Source organism: Haliaeetus leucocephalus, unplaced genomic scaffold (genome assembly GCF_000737465.1).
Source record: "Haliaeetus leucocephalus isolate CR32 unplaced genomic scaffold, Haliaeetus_leucocephalus-4.0 Scaffold577, whole genome shotgun sequence".
NCBI classification, from domain to species: domain Eukaryota; kingdom Metazoa; phylum Chordata; class Aves; order Accipitriformes; family Accipitridae; genus Haliaeetus; species Haliaeetus leucocephalus.
The window spans coordinates 945,041-963,256 of record NW_010973013.1 but is presented as its reverse complement, the minus strand read 5'-3'; the positions used below and the strand labels follow the sequence as shown (position 1 = coordinate 963,256).

Here is an 18,216-nt window from a genome sequence, read left to right as displayed (position 1 = left end):
GGTCCTGATCTAGTCTAATAACATATCTGCTAATGCAGATAAATACGTTTAAACATCATATTCCTGTACACATGTGGCTTTATTTGTATTCCAGAATAAAAAGGATTTCTATCAAAATAGACGATTTCCATTTGTACCTAGTTAAAACCAAAATAGGATGATTTTATTCTCAAATAAATGTCCACAAACAGACAAACGATCAGGATTAGAACCAGTGCCACCATTGTAGTCTGAGCTTGCACTGGCTTTGCTTTCAATGCAACACTGAAAGATGAGTAAAACAGGATGCCATTGTGTGACAAAGGAAGAGGACAAAAGGGTAGAGCAAAGAAGAATTAGAAGGATGCAAAATACTGAAATAGGAAGCTGTTTGGATTTTTTTATTCTTTACATTTTAGTGCTTTTCGGCAGCATCAGATTACAGTATTACATGCATTCAGAGGCTAAAGCACACTTAAGTTTGTCAGTAGGCCCGAAGGCACAGCAACATACCAGGTCTGGTACTGACCTTGGCGAGAGTGGAACAAATACATTTTGACTAATTCCACTGAATTTAGTTGCTTCCTCCCATGAGAAAAAGTATTAATTTTTTATGATAATAATACCATCTAGACATGTAATTCCCAATTTCAGTTATGCACTGCCACGCATTACTCAGAGAAAGAAATGGCTCCATCTCACAAGAGTTCATAATCTAAACTGACAAGACAGACAAAATGAGCCAGAAAGGAAGCCCTATCACCTCCAGTTAGGAGATGGTGAGCTGAGAGATTAAGTGCCTGCCCAAAGTGACAAAGGAAGGCTGTGTACCAGGCAAGAACTGAACTCTCGTTTTCTCAGTTCTCGTAACTCAACCATGCGACTTTAATCTCTTAAAGAGGGATTACCTGGCTTTGCCTTACTTTTATACCCTTTCTGGTTAGCTGATTAGAGGACGTACTCTGCAGTTAACAGGAGTGAGTAGACCGCACTCAAATAACATTTTAAAGTGCCTAAAGTATTTAGGAGTCTACGGGTTCATCCGTAGGGAAAGTGAATCTAAAGAGCAACAAAGGACTGAAGAACACATTAGCTATTCTGCATTAACGTCCTCTGTGGGCACTTCCAGTGCCAACTACCTGTGAAACTGCAGACTTTGCTTTACAAGGCTGTAGTGTATAGAGCGCAAATACAAGGACCTGGCAGGGAATAGCTACCACATGGCAAATTCATACTGCATACTGAAGTCTTGGTATGTGGACGAGTGTTTCATCTCACTGTCAAGAGGTTCTTAGGATCCTTAGCTCTATTAAGTAAATACCCAAATATTTTGTGAAAGTTAGCCTTACTCTCCAAAGTCATTTAGGAGCTTTTGAAATTTTTATCCTCAGTGTAGAGAGGTTAATAGTTTGAAACAGTTTCTAATTCTGTGGGTGTTCTGGATTTTTGGTTATTTGAGAACAGAATCTGAGTCCTTGAACATACACAGCAATGGTCCATCTGGCTTCAGCTGCTATCTCTGATAGCAGCCACCTCCAGACATTTCAGAACAAAGTGGAAAATACTTTGTAAGCTGGTCATAGGGTAAATAGTCTCCTGAACTCAAACCATTGGCAACTGGATGGCTCCTGAAAGCTGTGGGTTTCTAACTCTTCTGTAGTTTTATTCTTTCAAATATAACTATGGAAGTGTTTGTTATCTATATAAGGATATACGTTCACATGGAACAATACTGAATATTTGGTGTGCTGAGACTTGTATCTTTTGTGACAATGTGTTCATTGATTAAAATGGGGCATATATGTCTTTTCATGTTTCACATCTTTGCCTCTCAATTTTCTTTCAGTGCCTACGTCGTTTTTATGTTGTAAGAAAGGATAGATAAGAGCCCTCCTCCACTGGTTATTTTATACAACTTTATAATTCATCTGTATACCTCTTTGTCGTTGGACAACTGCTCAGCACTGGAAGAGCAGAAATGCTGAATATCAGTCCTGAGGAGGAACACATTTCAAAGACATGGATTTAGTACACTTTGATATATACTAAAATGCACCCAACAAAAGGGTGGGTGGGAGGAGGGCTTCCAAAACCAATGTAGTGATGCCGGTCATCAGGCATAGGAAATAAATCTTCCTTTCAGACAAAAAAAACCCCACCCCAAAAGAGCAAAAGCTGAAGCTCAAGAACAGGTCAGTGAAAATTGCCTGATGCTATTTTTCAACCTGGAGACAAGTGTGCGCTTGTAAAGACAAGGTAGGTCAACATCATTGCCTGCAAATGGCTAAGAAGAGTTTTGGACTGTGATTTTCTTACCTTCTGAAAGAGCAACTGATTCAAAGTGACAAAGTGGACGTCATCTGCTCTGTAGTAAATGTGGCTATATGACGAGATGTTTCTGGGCAGCTGGGAAGACATAACCAAGCTTGTATTTGCTCATATTCTTGCAGAACTGTTGTTATTGACAATGGCAGCATTCAAGTGGGCTTCAACAGTCCAGAGACCCGCAATAAACAACATCAAACCTAGAAATTACCTTTGAATAACAAGGCGCTCTAGAAATTTGCTAAAGAATCTGCCATGTTTGCTATATTTTGTATTTGCATTCTATTCTATATGAGAGTCAGGTAAGGTCTGAAAATGTGTTAAATATGTTTTAGAAACAAACATGGATTCTTATTCCAAAAGAAGTGAACATATGTATTGCTAAAGCTGCTATTAATTTCACAATTTGCACCTCCAGTAACTCTGAGCTGTCAATAACTTTCAGAAACAGTAATTATTTGAAATGTTTAGAAATAACTATGGTCAACCTTTGCATTCCTGTTAACTGCCACAGCCTGATTATCTTCTGTCTTGTAATTTATATTGCTTTTTACACCAAGCAAAATACTGTATTACAAAAAATGTATTACAGATGGAGCAGAAATCCTGGTTTGCTTGTACTATATGACTTGTATTATTATTTGCTTGGTATTCTATACTACTATGCACAGGTGAGAGCTATTCTGTAAGACTGGATCACTGCTGTGTTACTTAAGACATTTCCATAAATCTTGGCATGGTTTGTAGGAGCTGTGCTTTCCAGTCAGTGTTTCATCCTAATGATCAGTTGCTGCAAATCTGTTTAATGACACTGAAACTGTCAGAACAGCAGGACAGTCAGATTTCTTCAGTAGACTGGTGATATTAGGGATACTTCACGGGGAAAAAAGAAGAAACATCTATTCAAGCTTTGGACTAAATAAGAGATTTTGGCTTTTAAACTCTTCACTCCATTTCCATAATATATGACTTAAACATGGGTTCTCATTATTAGGAAAAAAAAAATATTAAAAAGCACTTTACAGCCCTCAGAGCTTTACCGAGAGTTTGACTATCCAGAAAGTCATGGAATTGGGCCACAGAAGTACATTTTCTCTTGCATGAGAAGTTGGCCAGAAATTTAAAGGTAAGAAAATAAATACTTTAATTGAGTAAGCACTTAAAAATATTTTTAGAACTGTGATTTATTAAATTGCAGCAGAATATTACCTGCAGCAAACAGCTTCATTCTTAGGCTGGGGTGTACCACTGAAATACATCATTAGAATTTTGTTACAGCATCTTCACAGGTTATCTGGGAGAAAAAAAGGGCAATGCTGTATTTTAGAGCAGAATTTTCCCTTCTTCCCACCTACAACTGCATTACTGTGCAGAACAAAAATAAATCAGAACAATGTATTCATGAGCAATGAATGATCAAAAAACTCACCAAAGCAGGAATATGGACTGAGATCGCCAATGCAAAGTTTGGTGCAGCATGGATAGCAGTCTAATATTTGTTGCTTCCCAAATAAAAAAATCTTGCTTTATTTCAACCTTTTGATCTCCTGTTCTATTTGTAGCAACCCAAGCTTTATCTAACATCCAACTGCATTTTTGATTAACTAAACTTATTGGGTTTGGGGTTTTTTTCTGTTTTTAATTTCCACTGACCTCTTGGTGGAAATTGTACAATGCTAAGTGGGGCTCACATGAAATAAGAGGTAAGATTTCAATTAACTTCCATGAAGCCAGATTTTTACCAAGTTGGTATGACCTTCTGTGACAGTCTGGCACAAGCATTGAAATGTTACACTTAGCCCTCTAAAATGCACGTTCCTCTGCCATCAACATAATTCAGCTAAATGGATGTGATATCAAGATCTAAAGGACAGGATCCCTATTGGCAAAACTCTAGGGACTTTCCAGTGTGAACCTATTTCCCATGTAGCTCTACAGTAATGGACATTAAGTGAAGTCTATTGAAAACAATGGAAAATCTCCAGAAAATTCAAGGATTTTAGACCATGCCCTGTAAAAAATTTTTTTTACAAAAATATCTGCATGGAGACAGAATGGAGAAAGGAAAAGCAATAGATTACTATTACCCATACTGATGTATGAGTAATCATGACCCCAACAGCAGTGCCAGATCATAACAACCTCAATGCAGTTTCTGTAAGAAGGTGTAGGTTGAAGAACTTTTTCTTCCACTTTCAGTGGCTTAGTGCAAAAGAAAGAGTAGGGCCCAAGGAAACAGATGGAAAAACATTTCTGACAGCTTAAGTGCAGTTAATTATTTGTAGGTGAAGCATTCTGCTATCAGCATTGATTTGCTGTATTTGAAACTGAAACAGTCATAGCAGTAACAATTTTATTCAGCATTACTGCAATTACCTGACTATAAATAGGACGGGCAGAACCACCAAGCAACACCTTGCCAACAGGGTTGCCTTTTCATCCCTTCCAGGAACAGGCAGCTACAGGCCAGCACACTGTGTAGCTACCCCTTTGGTAAGCAGCTTATTCAGGTCTCATCCTCTCATGTTTTTTTCCACCTCCTATCTTTTTCCTTTAGGCAGATTCAACAGTTATTAAAAAAAAAAAAAAAAAAAAAGAGTATTATATGTATGGAAAGATTTAACAAGCTAGGTGTCACCACTCTCACTTTACAGATGGTGCAAATGAGGAAAATGAATACTCATTTAAGTGTGTGCTCATTGCACACCTGTTCAAAGGAGCAAAGGGAGATGATGAGTTTTCATATGACTTTTGTGGGATTTATCTGCATCACCGGAGCATGTAAGATAAGAAAACTGCTGCTCCTAAGTAATGACATTCACCCTTCCAGGAAAAGAGACTGGAAGGAAGCAGGCTTGGGGAGGAAATCTCTAGTCTCCACCAATCAGCAAGGAGGAACTGGAGACAAAAGGGATAGCATAGATGATTTCTCCCTTAAAAGTGTGACATGGGGAAGAGACTGCCTTGTGACTAAAGATCACAGCATTTTTTCTGTTCTTCATCAACAGCTATGCAGTTCTTTACTTCCCTTGCTTTGGTCAAAGTATGCTTAGCTTGTGTTTAGCCAGATACATGGCCAGGGATTAAGAAGGCTACAGATACCTTATATCCCTCACACTTTCTTCCTCTGTTTGTGCTTCTTCTCTTACAATATGGCTGGCAAGCGTAACAGAGAAAATGACAAATCTGGTCTTGAGAACATCCACTGTACGTGAGTACAGCTGTTCAGAGGACAGACCACACAGCCACAACACAGAAGAATCCAGGATAAATTTCTGGACTTTTTACAGTAATCATACACTTCCTGTTATATAACAGAGCTATTTGACTTCAGGAAAAAAAAATTGGGTTTTTTGTACCCTTTGACAAATCCAGGGAGACAATTCTGTCATTGTAAGAAAATTACTAATTTGAATACCAATATGAATATGGTACTGAAGTCTACCTGCCACTACAGCAGCACCACCACATAACGGTTTGGTACTGGACTGCAGACAAGTCTGTTGGAGTAACCCAGCAAGATACTGCAACCCACCTGCAGAGTAACAACACAGAGCAAGGAACATGCTGAGGGCTGTATCTTACTCCACTGTCTGTGAGGTCCACAGCACTAGCAGGTTCTTGATACTGCCAGACACCTTAGAAGGTCTCATTACTCTTGAGTTCTGGGTTAGAGATACCTGCCTTACATTAAACTTACTCCAATTAATGCTTTGGCCAATTTCGTAAATTATTTCTGCTCAGGACAAGCTTCACAAAATTCAATGAAAGTGAAAGTATCCCCATATTAAACCATTTTTCCATTGATGTTAAATTAATATTTTTCTTGAAGAGAAGCAAAATGTTATTGAGAGCAGTAGGATTACTTTTTTGAACAAGCATTATTGGAAAGAACCGAGGACGTTAGCTTTCATTGTCCATTCATAGTAAGGACTAGTTAGGATAAGATACTCTCCAGAATACTCTGAACAGCTGTGATCATCCACTCTTAAGAAAGATTAATTTGACTGGAAAGACAACAGAGAAATCCCTTAAAGAAGACATGGAGAATGGAGTGCTATGGGAGAATGGAAGAAGAGACAGCTTACTCTTAACAGAATGGAGGCTGAAAAGGACTGCTCTCTCTATATATCAGAGTCTTAAGCAGCATGAGAGAAGGTGTATTTAGGCTAATGTTGGCTCAAAAGCAAGTGGAATAATTTACCCAAAAATAAATTTACTCTGGAAATGCAGAGAAACTTTCTAGTACCAGAGACTGGCTAGCACTCTTCCAAGCAATGCCCAGGCATGATTTGGGAGCTGGCATGGTGCAGGAGCAGACAGTTTGCACGCAGCAACTGTGCTTTGCAGGCTAACAGGATTTGATTTTGTTAACATAGCCAGATCAAACCAGAAAGAGTCTTGGCACTGTACACATGCAGTAACTCCAGCTCAGTTTGGACATTGCCAGACATGATATGACTCCACTCAGTCATTGCTTCTGCACCATGCTCTGAAACAGGGTAGGTAGCACAGAGGCAGTGCTGAATGTAAGACTGCACCTCTCCTGCTGAAGTCCTGTGCCCAGACTAAAAAGTCCTCAGAGTTTGGTACAAGAACAATCTACTGGCTCCCAACAGCTAGACCAAATTTTGCAGGATCAGCAATGAGCTAGTGCTAACAAGACCAGCTGTAACCAAGCTGGGGTACAGATGGGCCTCTCTGCACTGCTCTCTGCAGCATCTCTAGTAGCAACATACCTTATTAGCTCATTCACCATGCAAGATCCAAGTGGTCTCTGTGCATGCGCTGGTGTTAGTCTTGATCTTACAGGCTTGCCTACCACCCAGAGCACCAGTGGCTGCATTGAAATACCTTAGTGACTTTGAGGAAACCAGCCCTGGTCCACTAGGTTCAGTGCTGAAATATATTTAGCAGCAGTTCTGGACACTTGATGCCTTTGACCTGTCAATCAAACAGATTAACCTAAGATATAAATAGACTGAGTATTTATGTAGATGTGTATTTGTATATACATATATATAAAGATATACAGCCCACATATATGAATTTAAATGAGAATTATATGATAAAATTTAAAAACATTTAAATTATGAAAAACTGAACATCTTTCAATACAAACCTCACACAAGACAAAAACCTTTTGTATATTTGTTTCAGTTTAAATTTGACAGTGGAAATAAAGCTGCAAAACAGAATTACAGACCACGATTAGCTGGTCCAGTATTTTGTTACCCAGTATTGTGATGAATATAATACCTATGTTACAATCCTCCTTAATATATGTAGCTTTTACCCCCCCCCCCCCTTTTTTTTTTTTTTTTTTTTTGCAGTCAGAGGAATACTATTCTGGTAAGTGCTTGGCATGATTCGGTCAAACCCAATGTATTTATACATATCACTGTATGTTATTGGTGCACCACAAACAAAGTACAGAAATATACTGGATGTTGACCTATAGGAATGGCGTATCATTAGAAAACAGAACAGTGCAACTGCAAATTATTTTGTTATTGTTGTTATGGGTGGAAAAAAAACCACTGATGCAATTCCACAAGATCTGACATCTCTGTTTGATTAGTGTCATGTGAACATCCCTGCAGAACAGTCACACGTCTTATCTGAACTCCAGGCGGTGCTCATTTTCAGGATGCGTTGTACAGCTGTTCTTTCTGTGTAAGATGATACTGCCTTCTGCTTCCTCAGTCCAGAACAGTCATTAAGAAAAGAAACTTTGCTCCCTGGAAGACAGTAGGGACTACAGTTTATAATGAATCCACTAAACTAAGCAGCATTATCCTTGGAGAGGTGAACAGTTGTGTAACTTGGCCCACCTTGTTGCATTTTTTTGTTTTGTTTTGTTTGGGTTTTGAAAGTAATTTACTTCAACACAATGAGAAACAGGAGATAAACAGTTAACTCAGCCATTCTCCCATGGTATTCTGCTTCTTCTTGCTGGGTCTCTCTTTCATGTACTCTATTTACTTCTTGGGTTCAAAGTTTTCCTCTCGTTGCTTTTTTTTTTTAATCATGCATCACTTGGCTCACTTGTCCTTGTACCTCCAGCCTTTGTTGTTTTCAGTCTTTAATGATGATCTTTCAGTTAAGAGCTCACCAAAGTGTAGATCATACTGAATGTAAAAGAAAGACACAATATGAAAGTATCCTTTTGAAGCATACAGAGCACTTTGATTTTTATAACCCTTTACTGTCTGTTCCTCAAGTCTGACTGTAATAGCCTGTGCTTTCCTTTGCATTCTTTCTCTCTAAAGCATCTTAATTATGGTGTATTCAAGATGGGTATCAAAAAGCACTCAAGAAATAACAAATTCATTATCGACATCCTACTGCACCACAAGCTGTGTTTGAGCTTATTAAAGTGCAGTCTGATGCTGAATTTGAACAGTGAAGAAACAAAACCATTTTGCTTTAGCGTGTTTGATCTTTAGAACTTCAGCCAGCAACTCCCAGCAGGGCAGGCAAGGTTTCCCATGAAACTGCATTATTTTTTTCCTTTGGAAAAAACTCCATGCAGTAGAAGAAACACAAAATGCGGACACCAGCTGGAGTGAATCCATACATATTAAATGCAACTCTGAAAAGCGAAGAAATCACAGTATATTACCATGGCTCCATTTTAAAGCAATTCTAATTCTGACAATACCCAGGAAAGCACAGCAAAATTGAATGTAATTAATACTATTTTATTTAGCACCAGCCAGTGGATTTTGGATTATGGCCACATTTTAGAATGAAGGAAGCAGGGCTCAGAGGAAGCTGCACAACGGTAGAGTCCCAGCAGAAATGCTAGACCACACTACATAGCTGACTTTGACAGGGTCTTTTAGCCAACATAAAAATGTGGGGTTAAAATGCTTCTCTCTCCAGCCATGCCTTGCCATCTCTCCTTGCACTACCAACAGAGCTTGTCTAGCATAACTGCCATGCTTTCCACTCTCAGCCTCGTGAAGAGGAGTGATGGGCAAAGGCACTCAGCCCAAACCCACAAAGCTGCTGGATGCTAAACTCCTGCTCAGATTCTCATGCCCCATCCATCTTAGTGTGACTTAGGCACCTTTGAACTTCTGTGAGTCTGGGCCCTTCTACTTTCGTTCTCTCTCTCATGTATGAAGACACAGGCACACACACATGCACATGTGGGCAGAAAACTTTGTTCTCAATAGTATTTAAAAGTAATATTGAGATACAACAACCTGCAGCAATGACTCCTCAAGATATGGGGAACAACAGAACAGATAACGGACCAGTAATCAAAGGAGAAATAACATTTATCTTCTTCCACCAGCATACAAACCTCCCTTACAGAGGGATTACTGCATGCAAGGCTGGCTTGAAGAGGCACTCTATGCAAATACATTATGGAAGGAGTGGAAGAAAGGCATCATAAAACAACACCTCCATTTAAATTGTGTTAACCTTTGGTGTCAAGTAGTTTTATGGTGTGATTACAGGAGTGACTAAAAGCACAGAGATTCTGCCAAGGCCTTACCTTAAATATGATCCTTGCATATTCTTGCACTGGGTATTTGTTACTATGCACTAAGGACATCTGACAGCTGAAAGGGGCAGGAGCAACAACACACAACTGGGGTGTGTATCTTCAAGAACGTACTCAAATTAGGCATTTGGATTACGCATAGGCTTACCCTGTCATGAAAGGGAGCCTGTAGCCGCCATCTACCTACCCATTTACTTACCACCTTGAGCACCACTATACCAGCAGATGTAGTATTTTTCTTATGATTGTCTTGAATCATAAGAACATTATCATTTTTATTTGATGTAATGCCATTATCATAACATTTGCTATTTCACCCCTCCTAAGAGTCTATGCAGAGGAGCAAAATCTTTTTTTTGGTTTGGCCTTGGGCCTGGCTCAGGCCTTAGATAAATGCTTAATATTCTGTACTGAGGTGTCAGCAGATACAGGTGCTGTAAGCAGGCATGCTTCCCTGAATCAAGATTGGAAGTAAGTTTTAAAAGACTAAGGAAATGGGCCAATTGGTTCCAGTCATTCCTAAATACAATTTCACATGTCAAATGAAAAGCAGCTACTACTTCCTTAATGAAATGACCAGACTTACCAGTACAGATAGTAGAAGAAGGAAAGGAGATAGAAAGCTAGCTTACACCAGGCCTCTTTTTGACAGTAACTCAAGGTATCTGCATTCATGACTGCAGGTGGATCATATGCTAGCTCTGAACTATCTGCCGGGCAGCGAAAATACCTGAAAGAGCAGGAGAAGACATCTGGAATGACTCTGTAATATTATGTATTAAATATGTGCAGATATACACCATCCTGATCACCAGCTCAGAAGACAACTGTCTTCCATGATATAGGAGGAATTTTCCTCTCTTTTTCAAGCCTCTATTTCCGGACGTTGTTAAAATCAGGACATTAGTCTAAGCAGACCTTTCTTACAGAATCAAGCAATTCACGAACGTGGACTTTCTGTGTTCTATTGATTCTTTAGCTTGAAACATTCCGCCTTCCTATATAGTTATTTCTGGTTTACTCACTAATAACTTACATATTGTGATTTACAATATGTGGTGGCTTGTGATCACAGCATGAAGGAAGGATTACTGGGTTTTAACTGCATCTACACAACTGATTTCAGACATGATGAAAGGTGACAGTCTCAACCAACTCACAGCTCAGTTCCTCCAACTCTGAAAAGGAAAAAAGTCAATATGGAGTAATATAAGAGCTGGCTGACTAATGTTTTCTACATGTAGCACTGCTCAAAAATTTATCATCCAGTAATTTAATTTGAAAATGTTTTTTCTTCTGACATAGGAGAAATTTCTAATTATTCTCAGCAATGACTGGATGTTTGAGAAAATCCTGACAAAAGAACTGTTCTGGCAAAGGAGCTTTTGTCTCAGGTACTTTGCAGTAAAAAGCAAAAAGCAAACCAAAAAAGTCCTCAACAAAGTTAATGAACTGCTTTAAGATCAGCACGAACCGGATGAAATATTGTTATTTCTGTTGCTTTGAAACAGTAATGTAAACACTGAAGATTGCTGGGATTGCTTACAGATAGATAAGCAGACAGATAGATAGATAGATAGATAAACCCCAAACAAGTGACAAGCAGCAAAGTTTGAAAATAAACATTCTCACAGTAACTTTGCCTTCCTCCCTTCCAATATTAGTCACATCCACTCACAATCTCTAATGACATTACAAATTCTTTTACAGAGACCACAGGTGAAAACTTGCTCAATTATCTTCATTGGGATGAAGATATCACACAGTATCTTCCCAAGGTTTTGTGCAGAACTTTACACAATGAACCCAAACCTGTCTGTGGTTACACCAGAAGAAATTATGGAGTAATTGTAGCAAGGCATATGGAAAATCATGGAAACAAAGACAATCAAAAGTTCTCTCCAAAGGTTGATATCATTATTTAGAGTCTGACCATTTTCATCTCGGACATAAAATATAAATTTTTAAATTTGTTTTTAAAAGCTTTTTAAACCAGTATTGTCACACTTTGCTTGTTAACCCTTAGTAAAACAGCACCATAAAACATTATTATTTTTATTGCACCTAACCAATAGGGAGAAAAGCACTTGTAGCTTCACTTCATTTAGCTTTCTGAAAACTATACTGGCACTCTAACTTCTGAATAACATACATTATCGTATGACTCTGCATTACTACCAAGCTTTTCCAGAAAATAGTGTAAGAAAGCTACTACTTTTTAGTTCTTGGTTGAGATAATGGTTTTGCCTTCTTTACAGAACTATTCTTCAAGCTCCTTCGCAACAGGAGCTATCTGCTACCACGTATATCTTTGTAACACAAAGAGACCCTGACAGACAAAAATCATCTGTGCTTTTACAAACATTATGGAAATGCAGAACTGGTGAAGACTCCAGATTGACAACCACAAAAACTGATATCTATTGAGAGGAAACAGAAGGCTGATCCTCCACTAGAATGCAGAGGAAGATGCAGCAGCAGCAGCAGCAGCTGCACTGCTTGTCCAGAAAACATTAAAGCTGTTCAACAGCAGGTGTTAACGTGATCAACTCTGAAAGCCCCACAGTGAATATAAACACACAGTGGAGATCCAGAGCAGAAACACTCCCCACTTTTTCACATGGGCAGGGTGAAGACAACAGTTCTTCATCTACTGCAATCTCTACTCCAAGAGTCTCTGAGAGAGACTTCTTTTGCAGAACAGAAATTCTCTACTCTACAGCTAGAAACAACTTATTTTATACTGAAAAAAAAGGCATAAAGCTGCTAAAGAACATGAGAAGCAAAATTCTGTCAACCTGCCCAGTCTGCTTCACAACTCCAATGGAAAGTTTTCCTTGCTAGGGCTGAATTAATAGGTCCAAGATCTTTCAGATATGAACTGCCTTACAACTCCCTATCTGTGAAATATTTAGAACTTCACCAAGTTCCACTTCCAGATTCCGGCCTATTTCATTTCAAAGTTTTCATTCAGTTGTGGTGAGTGCATCCTGACACCCTTTGGAATATTGATTTAAGTTAGTAACTGAAAGCCACATTTATATTATTATATGTTTTCTTTACCCATCCTAAACATTCATGAAAAATATATACTTTTTCTCTGGAAACATTAAGTTTCAGCTGCTTATACTCCTATCACTGCACTTCATAGTTCATACAATCTGCGTGTGTGCTGAGTTGGTAAATAAGGCTAACAAGCAGTCAGCATATAAAAGATGGGCTTACCTCCAGAAGTGATAAAAAAGCAAAGGAACATTTAACCCCAGTGTGAGCCACTCTTGAGCGCACAAAAACATTATGCAGAAAAGACTATGGATAGAGTACTCCGGCAACACCAGCTAAAAAGAAAGGAACAGAAATAACAGATGTCAGTAAAACACCTCTTCAATTTTAGTCACCTAAGCAGTTTTTGGAAAACAAACCATCTCTGCAAGTCTCCTGTGTATCTGTGTCTGTCCCTAGACATACCTCAGTTGACAGACAGCTTTGGCTATGAGCAACGAGCACAAGATGCAGTGCCAGGTTTGTTCAGGTTCTAACCATGGCTGTACTCCAGGTGCTTGTTGAGTGGCATGGGACAAATCACTTACTGTCTTAGCTGGTGCTCCAGATTTCTGTGTACAAAATGTAGATTATATTACTGCCTCCCTCACAGAAGCATTGTGAGACTAAATGAATGTCTGTAAAAGAGTTCTTAAAGAACCAAGTTTCATTACTGATACATTCAGAAAGGAAATAATAAAGCTACTACTGAAGCTTCACTTCTATATTGGAGGAGCATCCTTGGAAAAATAAAAGCCTGCTTCTAACATTTTGATATGTTATATATACACCCTAAAGAGATCAAATCCATTACTAAGTCAGTGTTGCAAGCTAAAACCTACTAAGACAGGAAACTCACTTCCTTAGTAAATCCATGGCTCCCCATACTACTTGTTTCAGATCCAAGATGATTCTTTCTATTAAAAGAGAAAGTGAGTGGGCAGCTGGCAGAAGCAGAAATTTATGTGATGTTGATTCAGAGTAGTTATTTCTAAAGGCATTTTGCTTTTTTCACTGCTTTCCCATTTCTTAGCTTGCTTTCTTCTCTTGTTTTCTTCCAATGCCTTTTCTCAGAAATCTCTATTTCTTTTCTTCGTCATAGAAGAGATTGATTTCCAGCAGTATATATTTCTCAAAGCTAGACAATCCCATACACAGTTCATCTGCATCCCTTGCTGCACCTTGGTGCTACATCTACCAGTTAAATCACGAAAAGCATTTGAGGGGCTTCTTTCAGTGTAAATTCATTTTTATCTGCCAAATAATTAAAGTGAGCCCTACTTCTTAAAACATGTAAAACCTACTATGCAGCTACTCCCAATGCCTACCTACTCCCATACAGCTGTGCTACAATGAATTCCATCTTCTTGGTTCTAGGAGTCTTTCCACCTCACATGGAACATTTATTTTTTTACTTTCATTTAACTTCACTACTTGAAGTAGTTAACACATTTGGATATCTCTGTGTCTACGCCTTCAACTTAAACATTCTCAAAAGCTTATCTTATGTGGATGACAAATCATAATACAATTATATAGTTCAGATTCCAGATGGTAGTTATTTATCACTGCTGGATTTTTTTTTTTTTTTCATTTTTAGAATGTGATTTACAACATGACTATAACCTTTCTCCAAAGAATGATTCATCTTCATCACAAACTGCAGACAAGAAAGGTCTTCATGATGTACGTCTACCCACTAAACATCACAACACTTAAAAGCATATTACATTCATTATCACATATTTGATTTCTGATTCCAACACAATCCACAAACGTAGCAAGAACACAACCCTGGTGCCTGATCAGTGGGCTGGCTGGTAATAACAGGGAAGGAAACCCATGGTGGAAATTTATGCAGAGCTTAAAAAACAAAACAAAACAAAAAATCTCCTGTGAAGCTAGAAAGGAAACAAAGGAAGCAGTGGACTCTCAGAAAGAGTTTCATTTCCAGTCACAGTTTCTGGTGTAAATTAAATCTACCTATGCTTCTGATAGAACAACAAATGGGTCATTTATATCTCTTCACCCTATTCTTGGAGTGATATTTTCCTGTGGACATAAATAAATAAAGGATCAGTGCTGATCGCAGTTTCTGAAGAGAATTCATGCAAAGAAGCAAACAAAGCCGAGCCTGCAAAGCCAATTACAGTTCATATTCAGGTGATTTACCTAGGAGACTAAATCTAAAAGGAGGTGGGAGAATTGAAAGCGTAAAGTGTAGAAAGGCACTAACAGCAAAGCTTGTGAGGAAAAGTAAACTGAATAACTAAGTAACTAAAAAAATAACACTGCCTCAGTTCTTGGCTGAAAGAGTCATTCTGCGGTTTGACACAAAGTCCTCTGAAACCAATGGAAACTTTCAATCAACTTTAGCAAACACCAGATTCAGCTCCTGGAGAGAAGAAAGCTGCCTGAGAAACAAGCAACAGTCAATCCTTGTTGTTCCTGCTGAGGTACTCAAATGCAATAGTAACTTCTGTGATACAGACAGCTGCGCAACAGGAATTAAACTAACACCTTTAATTCATTCCCGGGAGGGCATATGAAGCTGTCAGATGGTAAACACATTAGTATATAAACAGCATACTTCTATTTTGAACCAGGAACACCCTGATATTCAGATAGTGACCTCTGCTTTCTGACACAGGTCAAGTTTACGTCTTGAGATGGTTACAGAACACAGAGCTGAAGGAGAAACTGGCAAAGCAGCACAATTCTTAAGGACTGCAACTTGGTCACGTTGACTCCAAAGGTAATGAATGGCATTACAAATTTATTACCAGAAATTCTGCTGGCTGACATTTACCTGGGGAAAACCACAGGAAAGCCTGAAAAGGAAGTCAGCCTCTAGACCAAAATGCTGCTAATCAGAAACATATTTTGCTATAACATAAGCAAGGGAAAGAAACTACTGTACCTTTCTAAGTTTTGCTCTGATATATATAGTTAATATCCATATCAGTAAATACTCAAAATCCTTATTCACAATCTATCATTTGCATTTAAAATGTAAAATCTTAAGTAGATACCATACTCGTATCGTTACCATCTCATCATAAATATTCAATACATCCTCATACAAAGTAGTACACATATACATGCACGTGTAGATAGATTCTTCCCCTCTAATTCCAAAGAAAATAAGGCAGGCTTTGCTGTGTATAGACATCTAGGTTTGGCTGAACTAAAGCATGGGAAAACAAGCACTGAAGCTAAGCACCTGTCAGCCGCTTCTTTGTGTTTATAGGAATACAAAGACCTCTGTAGACTGCAGCTGCAGAAGGGCATCTCTCGGGAAGCTCAGTCCTAAATCTTTTATTCAGTTTCCAATTTCATAAGTATTTTCCGTTGTTCTTATACAAAAGATAAACCCATCTTTTCCTGTCAGTACTTTTCCTCCTCATTCTGTTTATTACACATGGATACCTCCTTCTCAAATGTAATTTTGCTTTTACAGAACATTATATATTTTTACAGGGAATGACTGTTACAGTTTGTCTCACCAGTGAACAGGGCACATAAAATACCTCACAGAAACCCAAACTGGGAAGATATTGTAGTAGGAATAGTAATCTCCCTTCATCAGTGCTACTGAATTCTTATGCTTAGAAAATCAACCACAACAAGTGAATCAAACTGTTTTCCCAATCACTGTTAAGCCACTGAAATGACAAGACCTTATGCTTCTTTCCAGCACTTTGCTTAGGACCAATACTCCTGAGTGCTACACAATAATAGTAACTCTCACAGAATTGCTGTTTCTTCTCCCAAAAGACTCCAAGTCTACATCAGTCTCCACCTGTGCATGCCAGCCTCTATAGTGTCACCACGGATTTTACACTGTACCTAGAAACCGCCAGCCATTAGACATTCTACCCTTCCCAGTGTTTCCAAGAGTCTTCTTTATGCTACTAGAGGCTGAGATAGCTTCCCTTCTTAATGCCTGCCTTCTCCTCCCACCGAAGGCAGGAAAAAAAACAAAGGGAAGTGGAGGCTGAATCTCCTTCATGTAACATAAGAGCTCTGGTGATTTCCCAAGTGGAAACAAGTTGTTCACATTACAAACACACAAGCCCTTATCCATCAACGTAAAAACAACAAGAAACTGAAAACAACACGCATGCATGGCATCACTCCAGGGCCCCAAATTAGGCCTGACCTAAGTGTATGCTGCTTTATTGCAGTGGTTAATGCCACTGCACCTACTCCCACCAAAGGACGGCTGCAGTTTGTCACTATGGTGCTCACTTTGCTTCTTTTTTCCACCATATCCCTTGCTAAAGCTGACATGTAGAATTGGTCCTCATCGGTAGCAGGAAAAGAGGGGATGGAGATGTACCCAAGGTTTTCAGAACACAAGAGTTATTTTAATTACACTTTAAAGCCCACCCTAAAGGAGCCTGCCAGAGCTAACCTGGGTTACCAGCGAGTATCAGTTGCTGAATGAAATGACATTGTGAGACCCAAGGAAGACAATTACTTAATGACTCTGAAATTCTCCTAACTGAACAACACAGACCACAAAAGTCAGAAGTGTAGTGCAAGCAAGTGAAAAAACAGAAAGCAGAAACACACAGAAAAATACCAGTAGCATGTGCATTATTAGCCCAGACTGTGCATGTATGTGGAATGTACATACACTGAAACAAATCATATCTGTTTGCTCCTGCTGTTGCACAAATCAAGGAAGTAGGGTCAACTGTGTATAACTTAAACACACAGACCATACATCTTAACATTTGCAAGAGTTTTAAACATACTGCTTGCATTGATCAAACACATGAAACACATTAAATTTACTGTTGAAATACAGGAAGGCTTCCCATTTATATTTTCTAGTGTATCTTTCTAATCTACTTTAAATTATTTGAGTTACTTGACTTCCAAAATCTCCTCTGAAAGGCTGCCCTAGAGCCCAATACAATGCTGCCAAAATAAATATACTAAGGTTTTCAGTCCAAATTTTCAGGTTCAATTTCCTTCAACTCTTCTTTTAAAATCCACACTTGCTTGTGTGTCTACAAGCTCTGTTCTCTAGTCACTTTTAGCAATCATTTAGAAATTCAGTTGCGTAGTTAGAATTGTTGTAACACAAACCTATAACCAAAGCATTTTAAGTAATTCAAAACCATGTTATGCAAACCTCTAGAAGTATTTAGCAGTTTGCTGTGTAGATGTATGCAACTAGCTGAAAAGAAAACGTCTGGAAAATGGATTCCAGATTATGAAAAGAACAACCTGCAGTTGAACATACTCAGTTCACATACATAGCTTTTCATTTTATCTGGGGGAGAGCAATGGTGCACGCATGCAAGACTCAATGTTATGGACCAAATGCAGAGCACAAA

The 18,216-nt window shown here is 38.6% G+C and overlaps 1 protein-coding gene across 1 annotated transcript in view; it reads right to left on the bottom strand.

The window, feature by feature from the left end:
• Positions 1 to 8,407: 8,407 nt before the first annotated feature.
• CNIH3 (cornichon family AMPA receptor auxiliary protein 3) overlaps positions 8,408 to 18,216 on the bottom strand; it is a 51,831-nt gene continuing 42,022 nt past the window's right edge. The window contains exons 4-6 of the mRNA XM_010577705.1: positions 13,049 to 13,161; positions 10,410 to 10,553; positions 8,408 to 8,435 (exon numbers count right to left, since the gene is read on the bottom strand). Of these exons, the coding sequence (XP_010576007.1) occupies positions 8,408 to 8,435; positions 10,410 to 10,553; positions 13,049 to 13,161 (285 nt within the window). The remainder of the gene's footprint in view (positions 8,436 to 10,409; positions 10,554 to 13,048; positions 13,162 to 18,216) is intronic.